This window comes from Falco naumanni, chromosome 9, assembly GCF_017639655.2.
Source record: "Falco naumanni isolate bFalNau1 chromosome 9, bFalNau1.pat, whole genome shotgun sequence".
In the NCBI taxonomy this organism is placed as follows: Eukaryota; Metazoa; Chordata; class Aves; order Falconiformes; family Falconidae; genus Falco; species Falco naumanni.
The window spans coordinates 38137746-38158474 of record NC_054062.1 but is presented as its reverse complement, the minus strand read 5'-3'; the positions used below and the strand labels follow the sequence as shown (position 1 = coordinate 38158474).

At 44.0% G+C, this 20729-nt stretch overlaps 1 protein-coding gene across 31 annotated transcripts in view; it reads right to left on the bottom strand.

Moving 5' to 3' along the window:
* Positions 1–2744: 2744 nt before the first annotated feature.
* Positions 2745–20729, bottom strand: part of ANK3 (ankyrin 3) — a 374073-nt gene continuing 356088 nt past the window's right edge. For 27 of the 31 annotated variants that reach the window (XM_040605364.1, XM_040605345.1, XM_040605347.1 and 24 more), the window contains 4 exons: positions 9365–9448; positions 9182–9241; positions 7275–7367; positions 2745–4142 (listed from right to left, as the gene is read on the bottom strand). In XM_040605364.1, coding sequence (XP_040461298.1) covers positions 7299–7367; positions 9182–9241; positions 9365–9448 — 213 coding nt within the window. In that variant the 3' untranslated portion in view covers positions 2745–4142; positions 7275–7298. The remainder of the gene's footprint in view (positions 4143–7274; positions 7368–9181; positions 9242–9364; positions 9449–20729) is intronic. The other 4 variants (XM_040605362.1, XM_040605375.1, XM_040605367.1 and 1 more) reach the window with 2 other exon arrangements.

Genomic DNA, 20729 nt, shown 5'->3' with positions numbered 1-20729 from the left:
CCAAAGCCATTGCTGCTGCCTCTGCAGAGCCCTCCAACTGCACAGGGCCTCACGTGGCCCCACAGCTCACCCTGGGGCAGCTGCGCCCGCTTTCCTCCAGGCCAAGCTGCTTACACCGGGTTTGCTGTCAGGATCATGTGATAAAAATTGCCACTGGTGGGCTTCAGTGAGTTTATCAGATTTTACTGACTCCCTTGAGCCCAAAGAAGCCCCAGTTATAGACTCCTTCCATCGGGGCCATAGAGAGGTTTTTGGGACCGCATGGCCCGCCAGCCAGACTGCAGCAGCCCCTAGTAGAGCACATCCCAGTTTCCTGCACAATGTGCACTACAGGCAAAGCCTGTGTTAAACAACCCACAAGGAAATGAACATTAATTAGCAGGATGCTGCAATCCTGCAAGCAACCCCATTTATCCCACTAATGTCAAGTCTGCACTATGGGAGCTCTTAGAATTTCTGACATTAAAACTATTACTGGCCACATATAAAATATAATTGTTATTCTTGCAGAAATGGGAAAAGTATGGTAGGATACTCTGCAGAATTATTATTAGGTAGTGCTAAACAAATATCAGATGAAAAGAAGGCTGTATTTAGCAATCGAGTTTATTTTAAGAGATGCAATAGAAGTCCCATGGCTTACAGTTTTGCCTCTAAGGGGAATGTTCTCACTGGAGAAAACACGAAAAAAAGACAAAAGTGCACATTAGAGGTAGAGCCCTCGCTTACTGTCTGCCCTTTGCTAGTCCTGGCAAGATTTCCATTTTCCTTCTCAAATGACCGTTTATGCTTCAACCATTTTTTCCCCAATATCCTGAGCTACTACTGTTAGAATCAATACCCTCAGTGCAAAACAAACCAACACCCAGAAATTCCTGTTTGTTCAACATTTAACGTGAAATTTTAAACTGCAGGTTTAGGTATGAAGTTCCAACCTTTGCTGTCTCCGTTTTACCAAAGCTTCACAGAAGGCAGCAAGCAGCGACACAGCCAGCCTGTGTGGCAGGAGCTGGAGGACCAGGACCTGCTGGTGCTGGGGGACTGCCCTGCCTGGGCACGTTGGGTGCTGGCCCAGCTGGCCCGAGAGGCACGTCTGCGCTAGTTGCAGCCTGCTCAGGTGCTGAGTGCTACCCACAGCTGGGCCTTGCTGCAAAAGCATCCTTGGGAGCCTCAAGGCGAGCCAGCAGTTACTCACATGCGCTGTCGCAGTTAAGATCGACTCACCTAGCTTGAAGATGCCACATAAATCACCAGCAGCAGCAGATCTGTTGAGATTCCCCTGCACACCTCAGCTACCTGCACAGGCAACCCCACCCTTCTGTCTGTATAAAGACAGCTTCTGACTGCCAGAACGACAGTTCCAGGTACAAGCACAGCTTTCTTCCTCATAAGCATCAGGCACTAACAGGGCACCAGGCAGAGGAGAGATGGAGTTAAAAGAAATGCTGCCTTTTGGATGCTGTTACAGAGAGATGAAGTGAGGCTGCTCTCCAGCGCCGCTCCTGCTTTCCTGCTGGTGGTCACCACAGCCTTTGCTTCCAACTGTAAAATCATCATGTAATATTAAATATATACATCTGCACACCATTTACTGAAAACATCATTTTCATTTTTCATTCAGCTGATTTCAGTACTCATGAGCAGGAGAGAGGCATCTGGGCAGCGAGGTCTCCAGGAGGATGATCGCTGCTGTTGGACTGTGAGCTGCAGTCAGATGTGGTTGCTTTCCAGTGGCATAAGTGGCATTTGCCCTCCAGACTCTGGTGTTACACCTGAACCATCAACATTGTACCAGCAGTATTCTGACCTAGGTAAAACATGCATTGCAACACAGACTGGCTGCTAAAATGATGAAAACCATTTACTGTCACTGCTTCAAAAGCTGGCAGCCCTAATAACTCAGAAACACTAACAAAACCAACCTGTCACAGTCTCCTGAAGCCAAGTGCTTTCCACCACAGGCAGGAGAGCTTTGCTGACTGACCCAGGTGAGGACCAGTTCCTGCATGGGTCGGCAGATAAAACAACAAGCAGACTGAGTTTTATCTGTAGGAGCAGTGCTTTGTCGGGTGCCAAGCTGGGGTAATATACATCATCTTCATGTTGCCTCAAAAGCCTGGTAAAACTGAATCTTGAATAATAAAATGTACTTATTGCACCTGAGCAGAAGCTTGCACACACACTCGGAGCAGTGAGTGTCTACTGATGCTGTGTCCAAAACTTTGTCTGGCCGCACTTTTTATGTAGTGGTCCATGACCTATAATATACAGGAAGTGCATGCAATATACAGGATAGGTACATTGTATTTACATCATCTGCAGCAGATTGGTTATTGGTCCAACTGATACACACTGGGGAGAAAGCTGGTTTTGGGAGTGCTTTTCCTGGTTCTCAATGGGGCTAAAGAAATTAAAGGAAGTTCAGAGTTAACACATGTTGGAGAAGAGGCTGTGCATACCCCTGTTGCACAGGTCCTTTCCCCACATCCGTGGAGTCTCTTACATTCCAGGGAGGTGGGCTTTCCTTAGTTTTGCTGAGGATGTGCTGGCTGCTGTGTTTACCTCCCGTTCCCCCCACCTGGAGACAGCCTGCCAAGTGACGGCCTGTCACACTGGGAAGACAAGGAGGTGGATCTGACAAAAGGAACTAAGAGGAAAAGCAGCAAAAAGCCAGGGGTGGTTAATGGCTGGCCTTGTGAAGCTGCATGTCTATAGGGTACAAGAACACTGCCAAATACACGTTATCCAAGAGTTTTAACACAATTTATTTTATGCTTAAATAATCAACTAGATCATCCAGTGTTTGTTGTTTTCATACATATGTAATTAGAGCTATTATCAATGAATGTTGTTTCCATATGAATATAATCAACAAATTAAAGTATTTCACCAAAACCCAAATAAAAATGCCCTTTAAAACACAGCAGCCTTAACAACCTAATATTACACTGCTAGGATGATTACAGATGATTGGCTTACTGAAAGATTCTACATCTTATAGCCAGTACACAATACAGTAATAATTTTACAGCGTGCTGCCAGTCTATTAGCTAATAATTTCTCTTCAGTTCATTTAAAAATATCCCAAACTTGTGCTCCTTAGAGCACCAACCCACTTCTAAAGCTGCAAGCATTACCCCCATTATAAAGCGAGAACAGATAGCACCCCCCTCCCCATAATGCAACTACTGTATATGTTATGGGTTTTAGGTCATTTCATTGAAAAATTGGCATCAGCAACAAATATTAGATGAAGGGCTTTGTGTTTACAGATAAAATCTTATTTTTCATGTTGCGGTATAGTGTTTGCAAAACTGGAAAAGATTTAATCAAAATAAGGTGAAACACATGCATCAAAATATTAGTACTCTGAAGAAAATTTTTCACAGAACTACAGAATTCCTCATTTTGGGAATCATTTAAATTTGCAGCAGATTTTAAAGATTTTTTTAAAATCAAGCTAGCATTTTTGCATATACAAACATTATAATTGCTAATATACAAGAATCTGTGAAGATACACCCAGAATATCCCTGTAGGTGCAGCCATTTGAGACACCTAGCCTGCTCAATGCATTTGCAATATTCTGTTTGTGATCGAAAAGGCAGTGCCTTATCAACATTTATTCTATTTTGTTAGAATTTATACAGTGTTATTTATTTACAGCAAAACTATCGATGTTTAAAAAAGAAACAAATAGTGTTTTATACCCTGACAGTTTGGGTCCAAGAAAAATAAGGCGAGCTGTTGTGGATTTTAGTAATTTTAGTGTCTTTCCATTGTTTAACCATTTCATCTTCGTACATTCCCTCTGGCCACAGGAATTTCTTTTGAGATGACATCAAACTGCTTGAAAGAAGCTGTTAACAGCATGGCATCTTGTATATACGCTGCATTGGTAACTGCGCACCCTTCAATCCTGTGAATGAATGTGAATTTCCATGCTCTGTAAATTGGCTCATGCTAAATTAATTTTTTTGTATTTTTTTGTTTGTTTGTTTGTTTGTTTTTGCATAAAAACCATGCGGTTAATGTGTGGAAGCAGCAAACACACACACAATTTTATAGGTGAATGTTTAATTCCTGTTGATTTTTCTTCCATGAGTGTCCCTCTAGAATACTGGCAGTAAAAGCACACAATCCTATGGAAAGAAAAGATAGCACAAATCATTTCAGATTATCTCATTAGAATCACATTTGTGCCTTTCCCTGTCTAAAAAGAAAAGTTCTGATTGGCATCATGGAATTCTGCAATAGGGCAAATCACACACTTCCTAGGTAGGTAATGACATTAGTTGAGCTCCCGGCATGAAGGCAAAGTGCAGCTGCAGACGTCCACGTTGCTCATGAATGGATTTACAAATACCTTTGCAACACGCTGCATTTCATCACCCCACATAAAGTACCAGCTTGTCAGATCCAGCGATGACAAGGAATAGGTACTCTCTATAGCCAAAGAAATAGCATCATCTCCAGAATGAGAGTGCTGCTGCTTTTACAGCACATTTTGGTATATTGTGTGCAAACATCCCCACCGTGGTGGAAAACCTGCACTCCTCGCACACCCACCTCTGCCAGTTGCTTGGGGAACGTGACTGGGAGAGCCAGAAATGCAGAGTCCAGCCTTTAGGAGGCTTGGCAAAGGACAAAGTGAGGAAGAGGAGCAGCCCCATCCATCTCTCGCGTGAGTGGCACTGAGGAGACGGGAGGCCCCGCTCCTACTCTCTCACCTGTCCAAAACCAGTCATGCGGCCATGCACATAAGGACAGCAAATTTGTGGATTGTACCACAGCAGTATCTTGCAGCAAGGAGGCAGGAAGCAGAAATACATGCACACACACTGGCAAACAGGAGCTGGAAAACCTGTGACTCCCCAGTACCTGGGCACAGGGAAATCTGTTTGGGAGTGCGGCTTGAGCAGCGCCTGTGGGATTCAGACTGGCATGGACATGCCTGTTTACTAATCAGGTCACAGGTCCACGCGTGTTCCCCAGGAGTGCTTGTGCTCTCCTTCTAGCCTAAAACAATCTGTCCTCGCCCACAACTATGGCTGTCATAAATCTATCCTGCTGCTAAAAGCCATCTATTCACATTGCAGCAGTCACACCAGCTCACACAGTGCTGTGCTGCAGAAATGCATGTAAAAGTTCTTGGCTTTTCCTTTCAACTTGTATTTCACCATGGGTTTATTTGTAATGGTGACAAAGACATTTTTACAGCAAAATCCAGCTAATGCCATTTTTTTCAGACATTCAAAGGAAAAGCAACACCTCTGCCTACCAAACAGGATTATTTTGTCCTCTGTGATCAAGAAACAAACTAGTTTTCTATCAGATCCCTTGTCTATGCAAATACATCCCTTTTACATTCAAATAAAATGTTCTCAATAGACTCTTGACTGGGCTCACAATTACTTAATGCACATTTCGTCATGCTTATCATATCAAAGTTTGGACCACAGACATTCATTTTATTGGACAAAGTACCCCCCAGAGCAAATGTTTATTATCTAAGGAAGACTCTCTGAGTTCCTCAGGGGCTCTAGCATGGAAGAGTTGCCTACTGGAAATCACAGGAGAAATGCATCAGCAGTCATGGAAGCAAATCTGGTTCTGAGGAACTCAGACTCTGGCTTTCTGAAGGTCAGAATGTGTTTCATACGTTAGGCAAGGACTGCCTTAATAATGCCATTTTATTTTAGAAAGAAATGCTTCTCCCTTATCCCCAATGTGTGTTGCGTCATGCTTGTATGCTGGCGGACTCTTTATCTGCACTGCTTATGGGGTTCAATGCCCCATCTTGCCTCCAGTGCCTTAGAATTCACAAATTTCCACTGGTTTCCCCCTGCAGATTGACAATGGAGAAGCACAGGAACCAACCTGGGACACAGTTTCACACAAGCAGTACCATCCCTTTGGCTTCCTTTCCTCCCGAATCCTTGAGCTCCATGAAGGAGTAATGTGTGTCAAAAGAATCACCTTCCTTTTGAAAACATTAAATATGTGTGTGTTGAGCAGCGAGCCACGTGAAGCCATATTATTCTATTAGCACACAGGGGAGGGCTCTCAATAAAAGCAGGAATTCAGCGGTTGCGCTAGGTGGAGGCAGTAGGTGCTTACCACATGCTGAAAGCACGCGAGTTGCCTTGCAGAGCTCGCTCCTTAGGGCTTGATCCCATAAAGCCCTCAGCTAGATCCCACGCTGAGTGCTGCTGGTCTCAGACGGCACTGCTCACGCGCACAGACAGCCCGTACAGCCAGGTGGCTTTAGGGGCTACCTTACATTGCAGCAGTTGGAAAGGACCAGAGACTCAGGAGAGACTCTGCTTCTGTCCTTTACCTCCACAACACTATCTGGTATGTTTTCCAGGTCCTGTTTATCCCGATCTTAAGTCCTGCAGTCAACTTATACCAGATGACGTATATGAAAAGGATAACACGTAGACTTGCACTTCATAAACTCTTCCTTTGCCCAATTCCTAAACCCCAGAAAAACTAAAAGAAGTTCTGAGTAGAAAGAAGACATGAATGTGCTAAACATACGCACTTGACGCCACGACTGACTGACCAGCATCGATAGACACAGACCGGCTCCTCCCACATTCACAGGCACATTTGCTGTGTGACCACAGCTATATGATCATGTGTAGCCTCCAGCTTCACGGTGCTCCAGCACGCCGTTACAGAGCCCCTGCAAGAGTGTCTTAGTCCATGCATTTGGTTTTAGTTTGGGAAGCCCTTATACTGTCAGCTGCTGTTTTGTTACAATTGTTAAGGCTGGATCAGTAAAATTCACAAGAAACAGTTGGTAAGGATTATTTGTTGGCAAATATTGAAACACTTCACTGTCTCTTAGAAGGACTTTGACTTGCATAACTGCCCTCAGATCACATACCCAACAGTGGAAGAAGCCTTGCACTCCCAGCAGATTTACTTGTGTGCAGCTGCTGCATTATTTGTGTTTAAGCTGACTTTTAGGAGTAGAAAGTGCTGTGGATTACTAACACTGGACTTCGTAAAACTCCCTAAAATCTTACACATGCCTCAGTATCGCTTCACTTTATGTTCCAAGAGGCAAATCTCAGTTTCTATATGTGAACTCAGGGTGATTTTCTGCTTGCAAGGTCAAAGGCCATCTATTCAGTTTTGCAGCTCAAAAGCAATGTAAAGGTAGCAGAAGCAAGCCATTGTGCAGTCCAGGTCCTAGCCCCTGCGCTGCGCTGTGCTGTGCTGGAAAAACGCTTTAGTAATGGAAGAAAATTGATCACACTGACCGTTCAGTGGTCGGCTTTCAGCTTTCATGAGTAACTTTTCTTCTCCACGTGTCTGACTTCTTTCTTTGTCTTAACTTTGTAAGCTTCTCCCTGCTTTAAAGGAGAAGTATAAACATTAACGTAGTCTGCAGACAGTGCTCGTAATCATAAACCTGCTTCCAACACAGGCTCCACATTTTGCTGTAACAGAACAAGTAAAAGCAGTTAAATCACATTAACACTTCATTTCAAAGATAGACACAATCTGCTTATCCACTCTGCTGAGCTGCAAAAGCACAGGCCTGAAATATCATCTTCAAGTAGAAACCACTGGTTTACACTTTCAACACGACCGCTGGGCTGGAGTGCCTGACCAGCAGCCCTCGGCAGAACCCCTGCCACCAACTGTAGCAGGATTCAGTATCAACATCAAGGAAAATCACCTCTCCTAGCCGGCCTCCCAGGTCAGCCAGGATTGGCAGACATTTCTAACAGCACAGGCCATGGCTGCTGTCATGATGTTTCACAATGTCTGTGCTTTAAAGTGAGCAGGTTAGTAATGGAATAAAGGGAGGAGGAAGAAAGCCAGCAAAAACCACCACTGAAGCAGAGCAGAAGTAAAACCAATGACAGTGACAAGCAGTGCAGGTTTCAGTGTCTTTAAACAGCAAACCACAAAATAAAATGCATCTTTGCTTATTAAAAGTAGCTCAATAATCATCTAAAAATAAATACTCCAATAATCACAAGCCTCATTCACATCAGAGAAAGGCATCTGTTTATGTGTGGTTATCAGCCGAATTACCCCTCGGGTGATACGCATTGATGTATTTGTAACTATTTGCAGTTTCCAACTAATCTAATCCGATGCAGCAAATTGAAAATGTTTCTCTTTTGCTGGGTGGGATTTATTTTTTCCCTGATAAAGGACTATGAAAGAGGGGATGGAAATACGTTTGTTTCAACTGTCCTATTTCTACATTGTGTGTGTCCCCTTTTTTAACTTTCTGTTTGTTTGTTTTGTTACCAGCAGATAAAGAGTATTTGATATCTTTGTTTGTTTCTGAATCTGTTTTCACTCAGACAAAAATTCCATTAACCCCAATGACAACTCTACTGGATCAAAGACCTCTCAAGGGCTACGCACTAGGGAACAAGGCGTGAGCTCCCCTGAAACCATTTGTCTTCAGAAGTGCTGCCTGTTCCCCCAAAGCCTCCTTGGGACAGAGGACAGCTCGAGGCACGTCCTGCCTGTCCCCCTGGAGCCCCCTGCCAGAGGGGCTGGGGTGTGCTGAGGCAAAACAGGCCTGCCCTTCCCGCTCCCTCCTCTCTTTTTGGGGGTGCTGAAGCTGGGCACAGCTCAGCCCTGCAGAAGGGCGTCTGATTTTAATCACCGGGGACAAAATCCTGTCTTGGTGCTTGCTTGTAAAGGATACCATTGCTCAGGTATGTTCCTCTGAATCCTGCAAGCTCTCAGTCACTAGCACAGGGGTATCACACAGGTGAGCGAGCGGCTGGTGGGGACCAGACTGCAGCCCATTCCTTTGGGCTGGTGAAAAAGCAACACACTACACCTGCAGGCATAAGGCACAAATTCTGCAAGGGCTTAACTAAAACCACAGACTTGGCTTATCTTGATGGCACAAAACAGGGCCCAAAGCTACCGTTTAAGTCTGCTGCCGGTTATACAGAAACAGACCGCAGTGCTTCTGTGCCAACAGGGTTCAGCCAGGCCCCCCTGCCCGCGCACAGCACAGAGAGACCCCTGCCCTGTTACCCAAACGCACAACTTGTCAATAACAGCAAACACCACACTTTGCCAAGGCTTCTTGTTAAATGCAGACCTCCAGCCCTTTAGCAGCACTTTCTAGCAGTCAACACAACCCTCTGCGTCTACTGTTATTTCCTGGTACTCCCCGTTCCATTACCATTTCACCAACTTTCCTCTCATGGGGGATAACAACGCGTCTTACTACCTTCCGGGTGATCTGTGGGAAGCAATACATAGAAAGTATCGATTTTTTTTTTTCCTAGATTCTAAAGGGAGAAAGTATTTTAAAAGAAGTTACTTGAATGCAAAGACTCAGAGCAGTGATATAATTCATGATTACTTTTCTCGTGATGATGTTGCCTTCTTCATCGGTAAACTGTTCCTCTGTTACAGATTCACCAGGAATGTTTTTTGCTTCCTCACCCTAAAGAACGTGTTATAAGATTAGCAATATAGCCTATATTCTGCCAAACCCACACATATTTCCACACCAATCCAAGCAACAAGCACATGCTAGCTTCAACTTTATGTAACAGTTTGCTTTATGTCACACAAATAGTATGAAAGCCTTGCTCATTTAGCATGCCAATACCTGTGCATTTATTCTACAGAATGTGTCCTTAAAGCCTGTAGTGAGCTTCTAGCACATTGCTGTTATTAACTAATTCAAGACATGAAGCTCTCTGGGCAACAAATCATCTTGCAGTCAGTCTGAGTCCTATGAGATGGAGGCACAAATTCATGATGATATAATCTCTCATCGGACATCCATTAACTTTTTACAGCTTCTCAGCGCCCAGCACACACAGAAACAAGGTCTGACACCAAAATAATATGGTGGGGAAAATTTGGGATTTAAAAGACAGCTCTGCCTATATCTTGCTAAACACAAGATCTTAAACACACACACAAAAGACAAGACTTCTCAGCATTTACAAAATGGAGAAAGGTTATCTTACACGACACTTTCCCTGGCATGTTAGCACCTGCCGACCCGCTGAGGAGCCTCAGCAGCCTGGTGCATGACTTATTGAGGTCAGCAGCACTCCAGACATTGCTTCTTGTAGTACCAACAATTTATAGGACCAGCATAAATAAATACAAGAGCAGTTTCCTAAATGCTATGCTAGTGACTTAATACTGTTACAAGAATTACTGCTTAAATTATAAATAAATGACGTTACTTTAGAGTCTAAGGCTAGCTGGCGGTCATGAAATTATGTTCCAGAAGAACTTTGACAATTTTACCTCATCAAGTCATGTTTCCAAAGCTGGGTGCTGAAGCAAGCACTGCATCCGATGATTAAAAAATATCTATTGTCTGAACTTATTTATTTCATGTCAATAAAACAAATATAATCATAACATAGCTGGCCTACATATGAAGAATTTCCACATGTAAACAAATAACCCTTTAAACAAACAAACAAAAAAAATCCTTAAACCTGTTCTCCTCCCCTCACCCTCAACCCACTATGGAAAATAAGGCAACTAGGGGGAGGAAGCAGACAGAAACATTGTATAAAATATTTTGTATCAATATTAACAACAAAATAATGTTTGAAATGGGATTATTACAGCTCAACATCAAGCTTTCATACTGTACTAAGCAGCACAGAGCAAATATAATTCCTGTTTGCTGTGGTCTATATGCTACACAGTTGTCTACATAAGCTCCTGGCACTGCTCTATAATAAACAAATATAGTGATGCTGTGTTTATTTTTTTTCAAACCGTTTTCCCAACACACACAGCTTTTCAATATGTACCTTACAACATTAGGTTGTACGCTAATTTTAAGCTCTACCCCCTATAAACCTTTCTTTTTGTTTACAAGCCATTTGTGGTCTTTTCTGTAGCCAAGCTTTTCCGTTTGCCACCCTTCGGAGGGACTGAGCAGGCAGGAGCCAGAGGGGCACGCTGAAGGGCAGAGCGCAGCCCTGCCGCTAACCCAGCCCCTGCTCAGCATTTGTCATTGCTCAGAAGCGCAGAGTTTTTGCTTATGTCATATTGAAAGCCGTATCGAAATCACCGCCTGATAATTAAGTAATTAAACAGTTTAGGGTATTTTACGTGTCTTTTCCCCCATGCTTTCACAGGCTGTATATAAACTGTAAAGCCTGTTAAACTTTGATGCTTCAGGAGGCATCGGCAAAAGAAGGGCAGGCTCCACAGCCAGGTGGATGTCACTGTGTAGGGACATAAGGATGAGATACTGCATCTGAGGTGCAGCTGGGGCTGAAGAGACCTGGTTGAGGTCCCCAGGCCTGGGAACAGTGGCAGCCCTACAAGAAGCACAGCAGAACAAACAGTTGCTAAAGCCTTCAAGATGGAGCCTGAGCTGGCCCCATACAATTCGTCCCCCAGAAGGACTCTGCTGAGGGGTCGTGGGAAGGAGAAATTACATACCTGCTTAAGCACTGACATCAGGCTACGTGCAGGAGGAGGGAAGTAAGAGGCTGCCCCCCCCCCCCCCCCCCCCCCCCCAAGTGAATGGGGCCCCAGTGACACCAGCCTGCTCCTTCCTTTCTCATGAGCAAGCCAGCAGAAACTGGAACTGCACGGGGACTGCTGCTGTGGCAGGGGGGCGATGCCTGGGTAAAGGTTTTGGGAACTGAAACCTGTGGGGTTTCCTAGCCACAATGAAATGGGGGGAAAGACTGATTCTGGAGACGTAACACTTTAATCAGAAGCAGAGCAGATGGGGAACTAGCTGCACAGTTTCTTTCCTGGCCTCCCACCTGTGGGCACACAGAGGTCCCTCCCACCCCATGGAGCACAGAGATATGGAAAGGTTCTCTCTCATAAACATGATCTCCAATGCCACAACAGTAAAACCCAGGAAACCCAGAAATAAAACAACATGGCCAGTAGCAAGGTCACCAGACTACCTGGGACACCAATACTGCTTGGCACGTATTGGTCCTTTGCCTCCTTACTGCCACTACGATATAACAAGTTCGTGAGAATTACTGTTTTCAGCTTTAAAATGAAAAATATTCTGATGCACTGAAAGATGCCTCTTGGAAGAAAATGCAGATTTAAAGGTACGGTGAATCTTGGTTTTTAATTAGCTCCATGCTCCTTTAAGCACAGTATAAGGTTAAATGCTGTAAATACTCAGCAGTCAGCATGCATAAAATCCAGCTTTCACAATTCTCTTGCTGGTGGGTAGTTAAACAAATTGCAGGAGGGCTCACAATTGGCAGGAGGTAGATCTGATTTACTGACATTTCTAATCCTGTGCAGTTATAAAGACGGATGTTTGCTAGGAAAAACAACCCTTACTCACTGGCAGCTTTACTTGTCAGATCTCAAACCAGCTTTGGGTTAGAATGGCACATCAGATGATCCTGTCAACAAAAGCTGTTTTTAAACACAAAGCTGGTGCATCTGCGTCACAGCTAAAGAATAAAATTCTTTCTGCTGCATCATACTTTTTAGGGCTTCATTTTACCCTTGACCGGTTGAAATTACTGTCACAATACCAAGAGCTTTAGAAAGGCAGGGAGAAAACTTAATACCACGATTACTGGAAGCTTGGTTATATCCCTGGGACTAAACCATACAAAGGTTGCAGTCTGCAAGCCCCAGAACATGCCAGGAAGCTTTGCAAAGCGAAGTGCTTTAATGTCACCCTGCTTGCTGGAGTGTAGTTCTGCCAAAACCGGCTGGTATCCTCTCTCTGCTGCTCTCCAGGGCAGCAGAAGCAAAAAGCAGCTTCCTCAAAGTCTTCCGCCAGCTCCAGTGATTTTCTTAACAGTTATTTGCAGATTATGGGTGTTCCCAGGGACCTCCAGATAAACGGAGTTATACAGACAGTGCTGCAGCATTGTGCCAAAGTGCACTGCAGATTTGTTGGAGCGCTGGTTTTCTTTCATGTTTGTTTTGTTACTAGAGGGATAATAGTCCCTTTTATTCCTCCTATACATCTAGTGTTGTTGTAACAGCGGAGAAAAAAGGTGCAGCTGGATGTCTCTTACCCAGATGGATAAAAAGGAATTTAAAAGCAGGCGGAAATAAGCAAGATGGAGAGATCCTAAATATTTAATTTCACCAAAGACCAGAGGCAATGCTGTGATGGGAACAGGAGCTGTACAGAGTGCTCAGACCTCTCCCCTTACTGACCTAAGCCACTGTCAAGACATAATCCTTTCAGTCTCAAGATCACATTCTTGCAATGCATAAACAGCAGCTGTGCCTCAGTCTCCTTGGGGTCTCAAGCCTCTGCGGCAGTGGCAGTTGAAACAAACATCTTTCAGTAAGGTCATTTTCATTAGTGAGTTCTGCCTGCTCAGACCTTGTTAATCAGATGCCACGACTCTCCGCCTGCACCTGTGCTGAGTCTGTACTTGCTTGTTTGCAGATGTACTGCTAATGCCATAGAGGGGGGAAAAGCCCCCCACAAACCAACAGGCAAGCCAAGCAGACCTGAAAGGAAATGGTGCCGCAAACAGGGCAGAGTATAGTCCAGTCCTGGGAGCTGGGGCACAGGACTGCTGCCTGCTGTACGGAGGACAGCATGGTGAACAGACTTGTACCTGTGTTTCACTTATCTCTGCGTTACCTTGCGGAGGCCGGCAGCTCTGACCTTGCCAGCCTTCCTGGGCGAGATGGGGTGAGGGCACTTACAGAGCAAAGCAATTCTGCAGCTCTCCCAGCCTTGCAGGAACTACAGCCCAGAGGCTGCACCCGGCTGAATACTCAAATGGAAACACTTCCCAAATGGAAACGCTTCCCATGTATCTTACGTGGGGCACAGGACTTTAATTCTCACCTACAGGATGGCCACATTTTCACTTTCCATAAATAAGTTTCCTCTGAATAATAACATCATGAAAGCCCCTGGTTCTGGTTTTGACTGACTGCTGCTCTGGCTCCCATGCCACTCCTCCAGTGCAGGCTGAACCAAACTCTCCGCAGTCAGTAATGGAGGGTTTCATGGGCAATATGCATGGAAAAAGACAAATAAATCTTTAATAAAAATTGGCAAGAAACAACAAAAGCACAAGATACAAAATGACATCAGATCTGAATAACCTCTGCTTAGAAATCTATTCTATTTTCCATTACAAAATTCTACCATAAACCTTTTGGCAAGAATCTTGCTAAACAGTTTTTGCCAAAAATTTGTACCCATGAAAGATTTAACAACCTCTAAAAAAGCATGAAATATTAGACACTGATTTCTGTCATGACTGAATAAAAGGAGCTTTGGATCAGGCTCTGAATGTGCACATTGTGGCAGCACTCTTATTTTTCCCTTGTGTGCTAATTGCTCGCATTCCTGTGCTACCATAAAACCCCATTTCTTTTGCAATGCCGAGTCCCATCAATCCACCATGTGAACAGAAGAGGGGAAAGGAAGCAAAACCAAAAACATCTGCACTACCTTGAGGTTAGAAAACGATCCTGTTACATGCGGAAATGGGCATCGGTCCTTGCTTGTCTGGTTTTATGGGCTCAGCCCTCTGAAGTGCTAAATCCCATGGGAATGTGCTTGAGAGTGCTGAACACTCGACAGGACTCAGCTCTCGGACTGCTGGGAAAATACCTCCAGGGGAGAGAAAAGCCTTTCTCCATATTTGGGCCAGGACAGAGAACTAAGGTGGCAGTTAAACTTAGTGAATAAACTTAGGAAATAACAGTGTTAGCAATAATGCAGAATGGCATTGAAGGGAAAAACAAGCTGGGAAAGATGAACAAAGGTAATGAAGCAATTCAGCCCTGAGAGCAGCTGTGGAGGCACATAGGAATGCCTTTTTTTCCACAGGACTCAATTTATCCTCAAGGTTTTGGTGTTACCAAACTTTACCCCTGCAGGCTACATGAGCACCTCTGCTGCTTTGAATGCAACATGCAGGCAGTAATGAGTATGTGCTATGGTAAAACAAGGCAGCTCCCGTGCACAGCTGTGCCCAGCAGAGACTCCACAAACCAGCACCCCCTCGTCCCCTCACCGCTGCTGCTGTGGACATGAGCTGCAGGGTGGGCTGACGGCACGGGCACAGCACTGCCATCCATTTATGAAGGCTGAACCCAGGTTTTTCAGGTGTTCAAACCTTTTTATTCCAGAGAATGCAAACACAACAAAGATTTCTGGGGCCGGCTCCTAAGTAGCCACGATAAGCACTCCCACGGCCCAGGCGTGACTGCAGAAAAGCACTGGGCCATTTCGTGGTCAGTGTCTGCCAGGCTTGATGCCTTGCAGGATGGAAGAACCAGAGCAAAAATGTCGCTGCCTCCTACTCTGCATCACGCTTTAACTATTCAGCTAGCCAGGAGTGTCAGAAAACACAGGAGTAGAAGGAGAACCCAATTCCCCTCTCTCTACTGCTCCGTGCAAGCAGTGCCAGCCCCGCTCAGTGCAGCCTCAGAGCAGGGGCAGTGGGGCTGTGGGTCAGGCGCAGCACCCGCTCACCGTGCCCTCCGGCGCTGGCAGGCAGAGCCTGCTGCTCCCCACCGCTGCTCAGGCCCTGCGGCAGGAACACAGAATTATTTTTACTCTGCAGGCTGAGCGCGCTGCTCTGTGCCTCTGAGCACTATATCCCGAGGCCTCTTCCCCGAATGAGGAGCTGTTTCTCAGCTTGTGCATGCTCTCATCTTGACTTCAGTTCACCCAAACCGAACCTCTGCTCCCAGGAATGTGCAGAAATTGGAGTCCAGATCCCTATCAATGTTAAAGCTTGAGTCTTCCGTTTCATACCACCATTTCATGACCTTTACATGATCAAAGTATACTTATTGAAAAGTTTTTTTCCACTATCAGACTCTTTCTCTGAAAGGCCTGATGATTGCTGCTTCAAACATTTCTCTTGTTCTGTTTTAAGCTTGTCTTGCGATGAGGAGTGGGGGATAGAGAAGAAGCTATAAATCATCAGAAAATGACAGAAGTATCACATGTATTTTCTAATCAAGAGGCAGGTACAGCTCTATTCTAGTTCAGATCAGACACGTTTCCAACAGAGCAGGTTCAGCCGCCTCCGCTCACCGTGCACACCCTCCCGACTGCATCTGCACTACCTGTGGATTGCAACACTATATAAGGCTGCTTTAATGTTGCTCTGTTAAAAGTTCAACCCCAAATTATAGCACCATGTTTAAAAACAATTTTCTATGCCTTTCTCTAAACACAGTGGATGTACTTGGGAAGCAAGCAAAGGCTGCATTTTACATACTTTCTCTTTTCTACTCTGACATTTCCTGACTGCAAACCAGTGGACTCGAAAATAATTCAGACATAAATTGGGTGGGGGACGTCAGCCACAGGCCAACTACGCAGCCTTTAAAACTTTCAGCACACAGATACTTTATGTCTTACCGGAAGGGCTCTCACTGCATTCGAGGGTCTGTAATCGCCCACAGGCTGCCTGCCCCATTTGAAAACAAACCACATTCCCATTTCTGGCAAGTCATGTCTTATCAGCAGAGAGAATTACTGATTAAGGGTTACACCCCAACCTGCTCAGGGCCTTTCATGGAAGGCAGCAGGTTCTGCCTGTAAAGATGAGGTATTGGACAAAATATTCACTACTACCGAGCTCATTTTTGCAATTCTTGCCTTGTCATGAATAGAAACATGACTGGTATACTGAAGAAATTCAGGGTGAAGACAGTCAGGAACATCATCCTGCCTTTTCCAGAAGTGTCTGCATCTTGGACAGATCAGCAGCTGCGCAGAGCAGCCTTTCTGCCAGCCCCATCGTACAAAAGGTGCAGTGCCTGTATGCACACTCTCCAGCACAAAGCATGCAAATAACAGCAATATAGACACGTGCAATCAGAGTGTCACGAACATTCCTAAAGTAACAATCACATCGTAGGCAAACTCAGCTACTGCTGTAATAGCACTATGGTGGCTGGCTCTCTCCTTCATGGCTCAGCTACATGATTTTCTAATAAGAATCTAATAAACCCTTTAAGTTACTGAGGGATTAACATAATGTTTTCCAATGCAGAATTATTTTCTTATGCCATATGCTGCAAGCAAATAATGCCATACTACATGACCACACCAGAAAAAGTATGAGGGCAAATAGTTATTTATATGACTATCCCATTATTATCAGTATATAAAGTCTATAGTGCTGTAAATAAAGGCCATCTGTAAATAGATATACTAAATAAAGCCTACTGAAGGCAATGCAAAGACTCTTATTAACTTTGGTAGGTTCTAAATCAGGATCACCTGCTGTTTTGAGGAGGTTTTCCAGAACACATTAAGCACTTATGACCACAAGTTTCAACCGGAGTGCAAGGCTCACTCTCCTATATCCCATTCACATACATTCCTGCAATTTTTGACTTGGAATTTATGATTTTTTAAGGAAATACAAAAAAAGAAAAAAATATCACTCATATCTGTCTGCAATTCATTTTGCTCTACATCAGACCAACACACTGCATCTAGCTGTAGTCTTTAAGATGCCATGCAAAACACTGGAAATGAAGAACACACCATGCCATGCAGCACAGTTGTTTTCCAGGAGAGGACAACCAGAAACCTCTGGGTTAAGCAAGGAAAGGCCACCTAGCACTTGGTTATAAATACATACTGGCAATGGAAAGCGCACTACCAGACGGACTCCAGTATGCCAAAACTGACATTCTGACACAGCAGTCCAAGTCCACATCCATGCCAACATCGTCTCAGGAATGCAAGTTACAAAATACCTTCAGAATCAACCGCCGCCGATAAACTCTTGTAATAATTCTCTGCTCTTCATCTGCGCTCGAATCGCTCTCAATCTCACTGTCACTGTCACTAAATTCCTAATAAATGCAGTTTTAGTACATGTGAACAGCACAATTGCAAAACAGAACATGCTGATCAGGACTAGGAGAAGAAAACAGAGGTTATCATGGACAGTGGTTTTCCTTTCTTTACTGTGTACCCAATGACTCACAGTTTTGTGCTTAAAGGATAAGGTGGGAGGAGGCCATTTTGCTCCTTGGCATGCTGTAGCTGGGTAAGTGTACCAGGTATGGAATATCTCAGCAGCTCTTAAGTCTTAGAAAATGGTATATGGAATGCATCTGACCTGTGGAATTTCTAAATCTTATGTAGTTGCTAAAAATTTTGTGTACCAAAAATCCTTGTTGTAACTCCTTGCTTTTTTCTCCTCAAAAATTAATGTTTCAAACAAGTTGCATGGTTTCGCAAGATAGGGAAGTGAATTCCCTCATAAAGAAAGAGGACATTTAAACAGAAAGGTTCAGTGGTGCCCTTCCACAAAGATTACAAATAAGCATTTTGAAAAACTTCTCCATGTATATGGCTTTCCCGCTCAGTATTTATCTGCTTTCAGGCAGCAAAACTGTAGTGTCAAGTACAATCACTCTACATTTTATAAGAAGGGAACTGGTAGACTTCAGCTCAGAGTGAGGTGGAACAGCCTGATGCTGGTCTCAGCTCGATGCCGGAAGGTACCAGTGTCTCATGCAGGCATCTACTCCATCCTGGCACCCTCTGACAGCTCCGGAGTTTTCCTCTCCAAAATCCAAGGAGCATCTCAGCTTTGGTGCTGAGTTGCCTTGTATGCACATGTCTGGTGGAGGGCTTCGTACCTATGTGTGTGATGGACACAGGGCAGAGGCCCTTCACACATGACGTTTGCCTGAATCAACCCTTTTCTGAATAGAGAAATTTGAAATTTTTCTCTGTAATTACTCAATGACAGCCCCAAGCTGATTTTAAAGTCATGAATAGTGGATAGTGCTGACCGCATTTCTGTTTCTCTGTTTGAGTTTGGCCCAAGACATCCCAAACAAAAAGCGTTTCTCAGAAATGATGTGTAAAACAAGAGTAGGCAGAGGTGGGTGGAGAAAAAGGACTGTATAGCAAAAAGGGTTAGGGCAGGATGACAGTATTCATCTGCATGTAGAGTCTCCTGCTGTCCTCTGACACTAGCCAAATGTGTATACAAAAATTACAATTCAGCCCTATCTCGAAGAAGTAACAAGAAGCAGAAGATTCCCAGAGGGCATAAAGGCATTGGAGGAAGAGTTATTTTTAATAAACAGATTCAAGTGGTTTATTTGTGATGGAATTCTGACACTGACAGTCACCTCAGCCACGGGGTGGACATCATTCTCTTTGGCATTATAGAGCAACTGTGCTGTGCTCCTCTCATTTTAAAAGATCACTGGAATCTGATGTTTGTGCATTCGTAGAACATTATATGGCCTACACTTTCACTGCACTGCTTTTGTAAACTTTTAGGCATTTACGTGGACTTGGGATGAGGCCAACGATTTGTTTCATCCCTGTCACCAGGCAGCAACCCAGTATCAATCATCTGAGTTTATCTCTTGTTGCAAACTGTGTGCGAAGGCACTGATGCAAGCCTCACCCTGCAGGTGGATTGCTATTGCTTCTTAGCTTTTTCCCAATGGGTCACAGAACAATAAAAATCTTACTTTGGGAAGTAATTTTATTTCCCCCACCCCCCCCACCCCCCCCCCCCTTTCTTTCCACAGAAATAAATCTGTTTCTTCGATACTTTTCTCTTTATGGAAGCATTTCTGAAGAATTCCTGGCAGAAAGATGGCAGCTGAAATTCTCTTTCTGTTTTCATGACAGCATATGACATGTCTCACCCTGAACTGGACTGTGCTAGTAATTAAAATATTGACTTCAAATTAGATTAGAAGACATTCTTGAAGAAATATCAACAAGACATTAGAAGCAATTCCTGTTGCCATCCTAACAAACACTGGTTTGTTACCCAATTCAGGCTTTGTGAGAGACCCAGATTTAGAAATGACATTATTTTCTGATACCAGTTTACTTAAACATCATGTCTATAAATAGACTTGTTATTTAGAAGAGAAGTTTATCACTCTTTACCAATAAAGCAAAAGTAGTGCAAAAAGCACACATAAGAAAAGCCTGCGCTTATTCCTTCCAATCCAGATGGGATATCCAAAAGACAAGAGCAGACAAAAGTGGAGGACAACTTATCTTCTCACTCGTGGGAAGCCAGAGGTTGCACACCCTCAGCATGTTACAGTGTGCATCTACGCTTACCCCTGTGTTTAAACAATGTAGCATAACAACATCAGCCCAGGGTCTGCCCTATAGCCTACGGACACTGAAGGAATTCTTCCATCTGCCTTTAACTGCCTTTGCAGAAGGCTCTTACATTTTTTAAGTATTCCAGTAATTAGTGAATATTAGGAAAGATCTTCACTGCTTCAACTGTGTCACGATCTAATAACAAGATAATAACAATCATATGCTGCATAACTACTGAGACTGAATATGTTACCATCTAATAAAAGAACTCTTAGGTGTATAATCAAAAGAGCAGTTGAAAATGAACTAATTTAAACCTGAATGATTTGTTGCAGCCCACCACAGCCAACATTTTTATTGTGCTACAATAAAATAATAAAAAAAGCAATATAATGTAGAAGCAATTCTACTGAAATACCTCGCTTCCAGAAGTTATAATGTCCTCCTGTATTACACCCAGGAAAAGACAATCTCAGCAGAGACAGGAATGTACAAGAAACTCCGCAGTTGCCCTTTTCAGCATGGTTCCCTGCCGGCCCTGTGGTCTACTCCATGGCAGCCCTCCCACTGCTGGGTTGTGAGGTGCACACAGCTATTGGGCTATAAGCCATTCTTTAAATCAACTTTACTTTTAAGCATCTGGGAAATAAATATAAGCAACTGAGAAAGCTATTAAAAACATCATCAT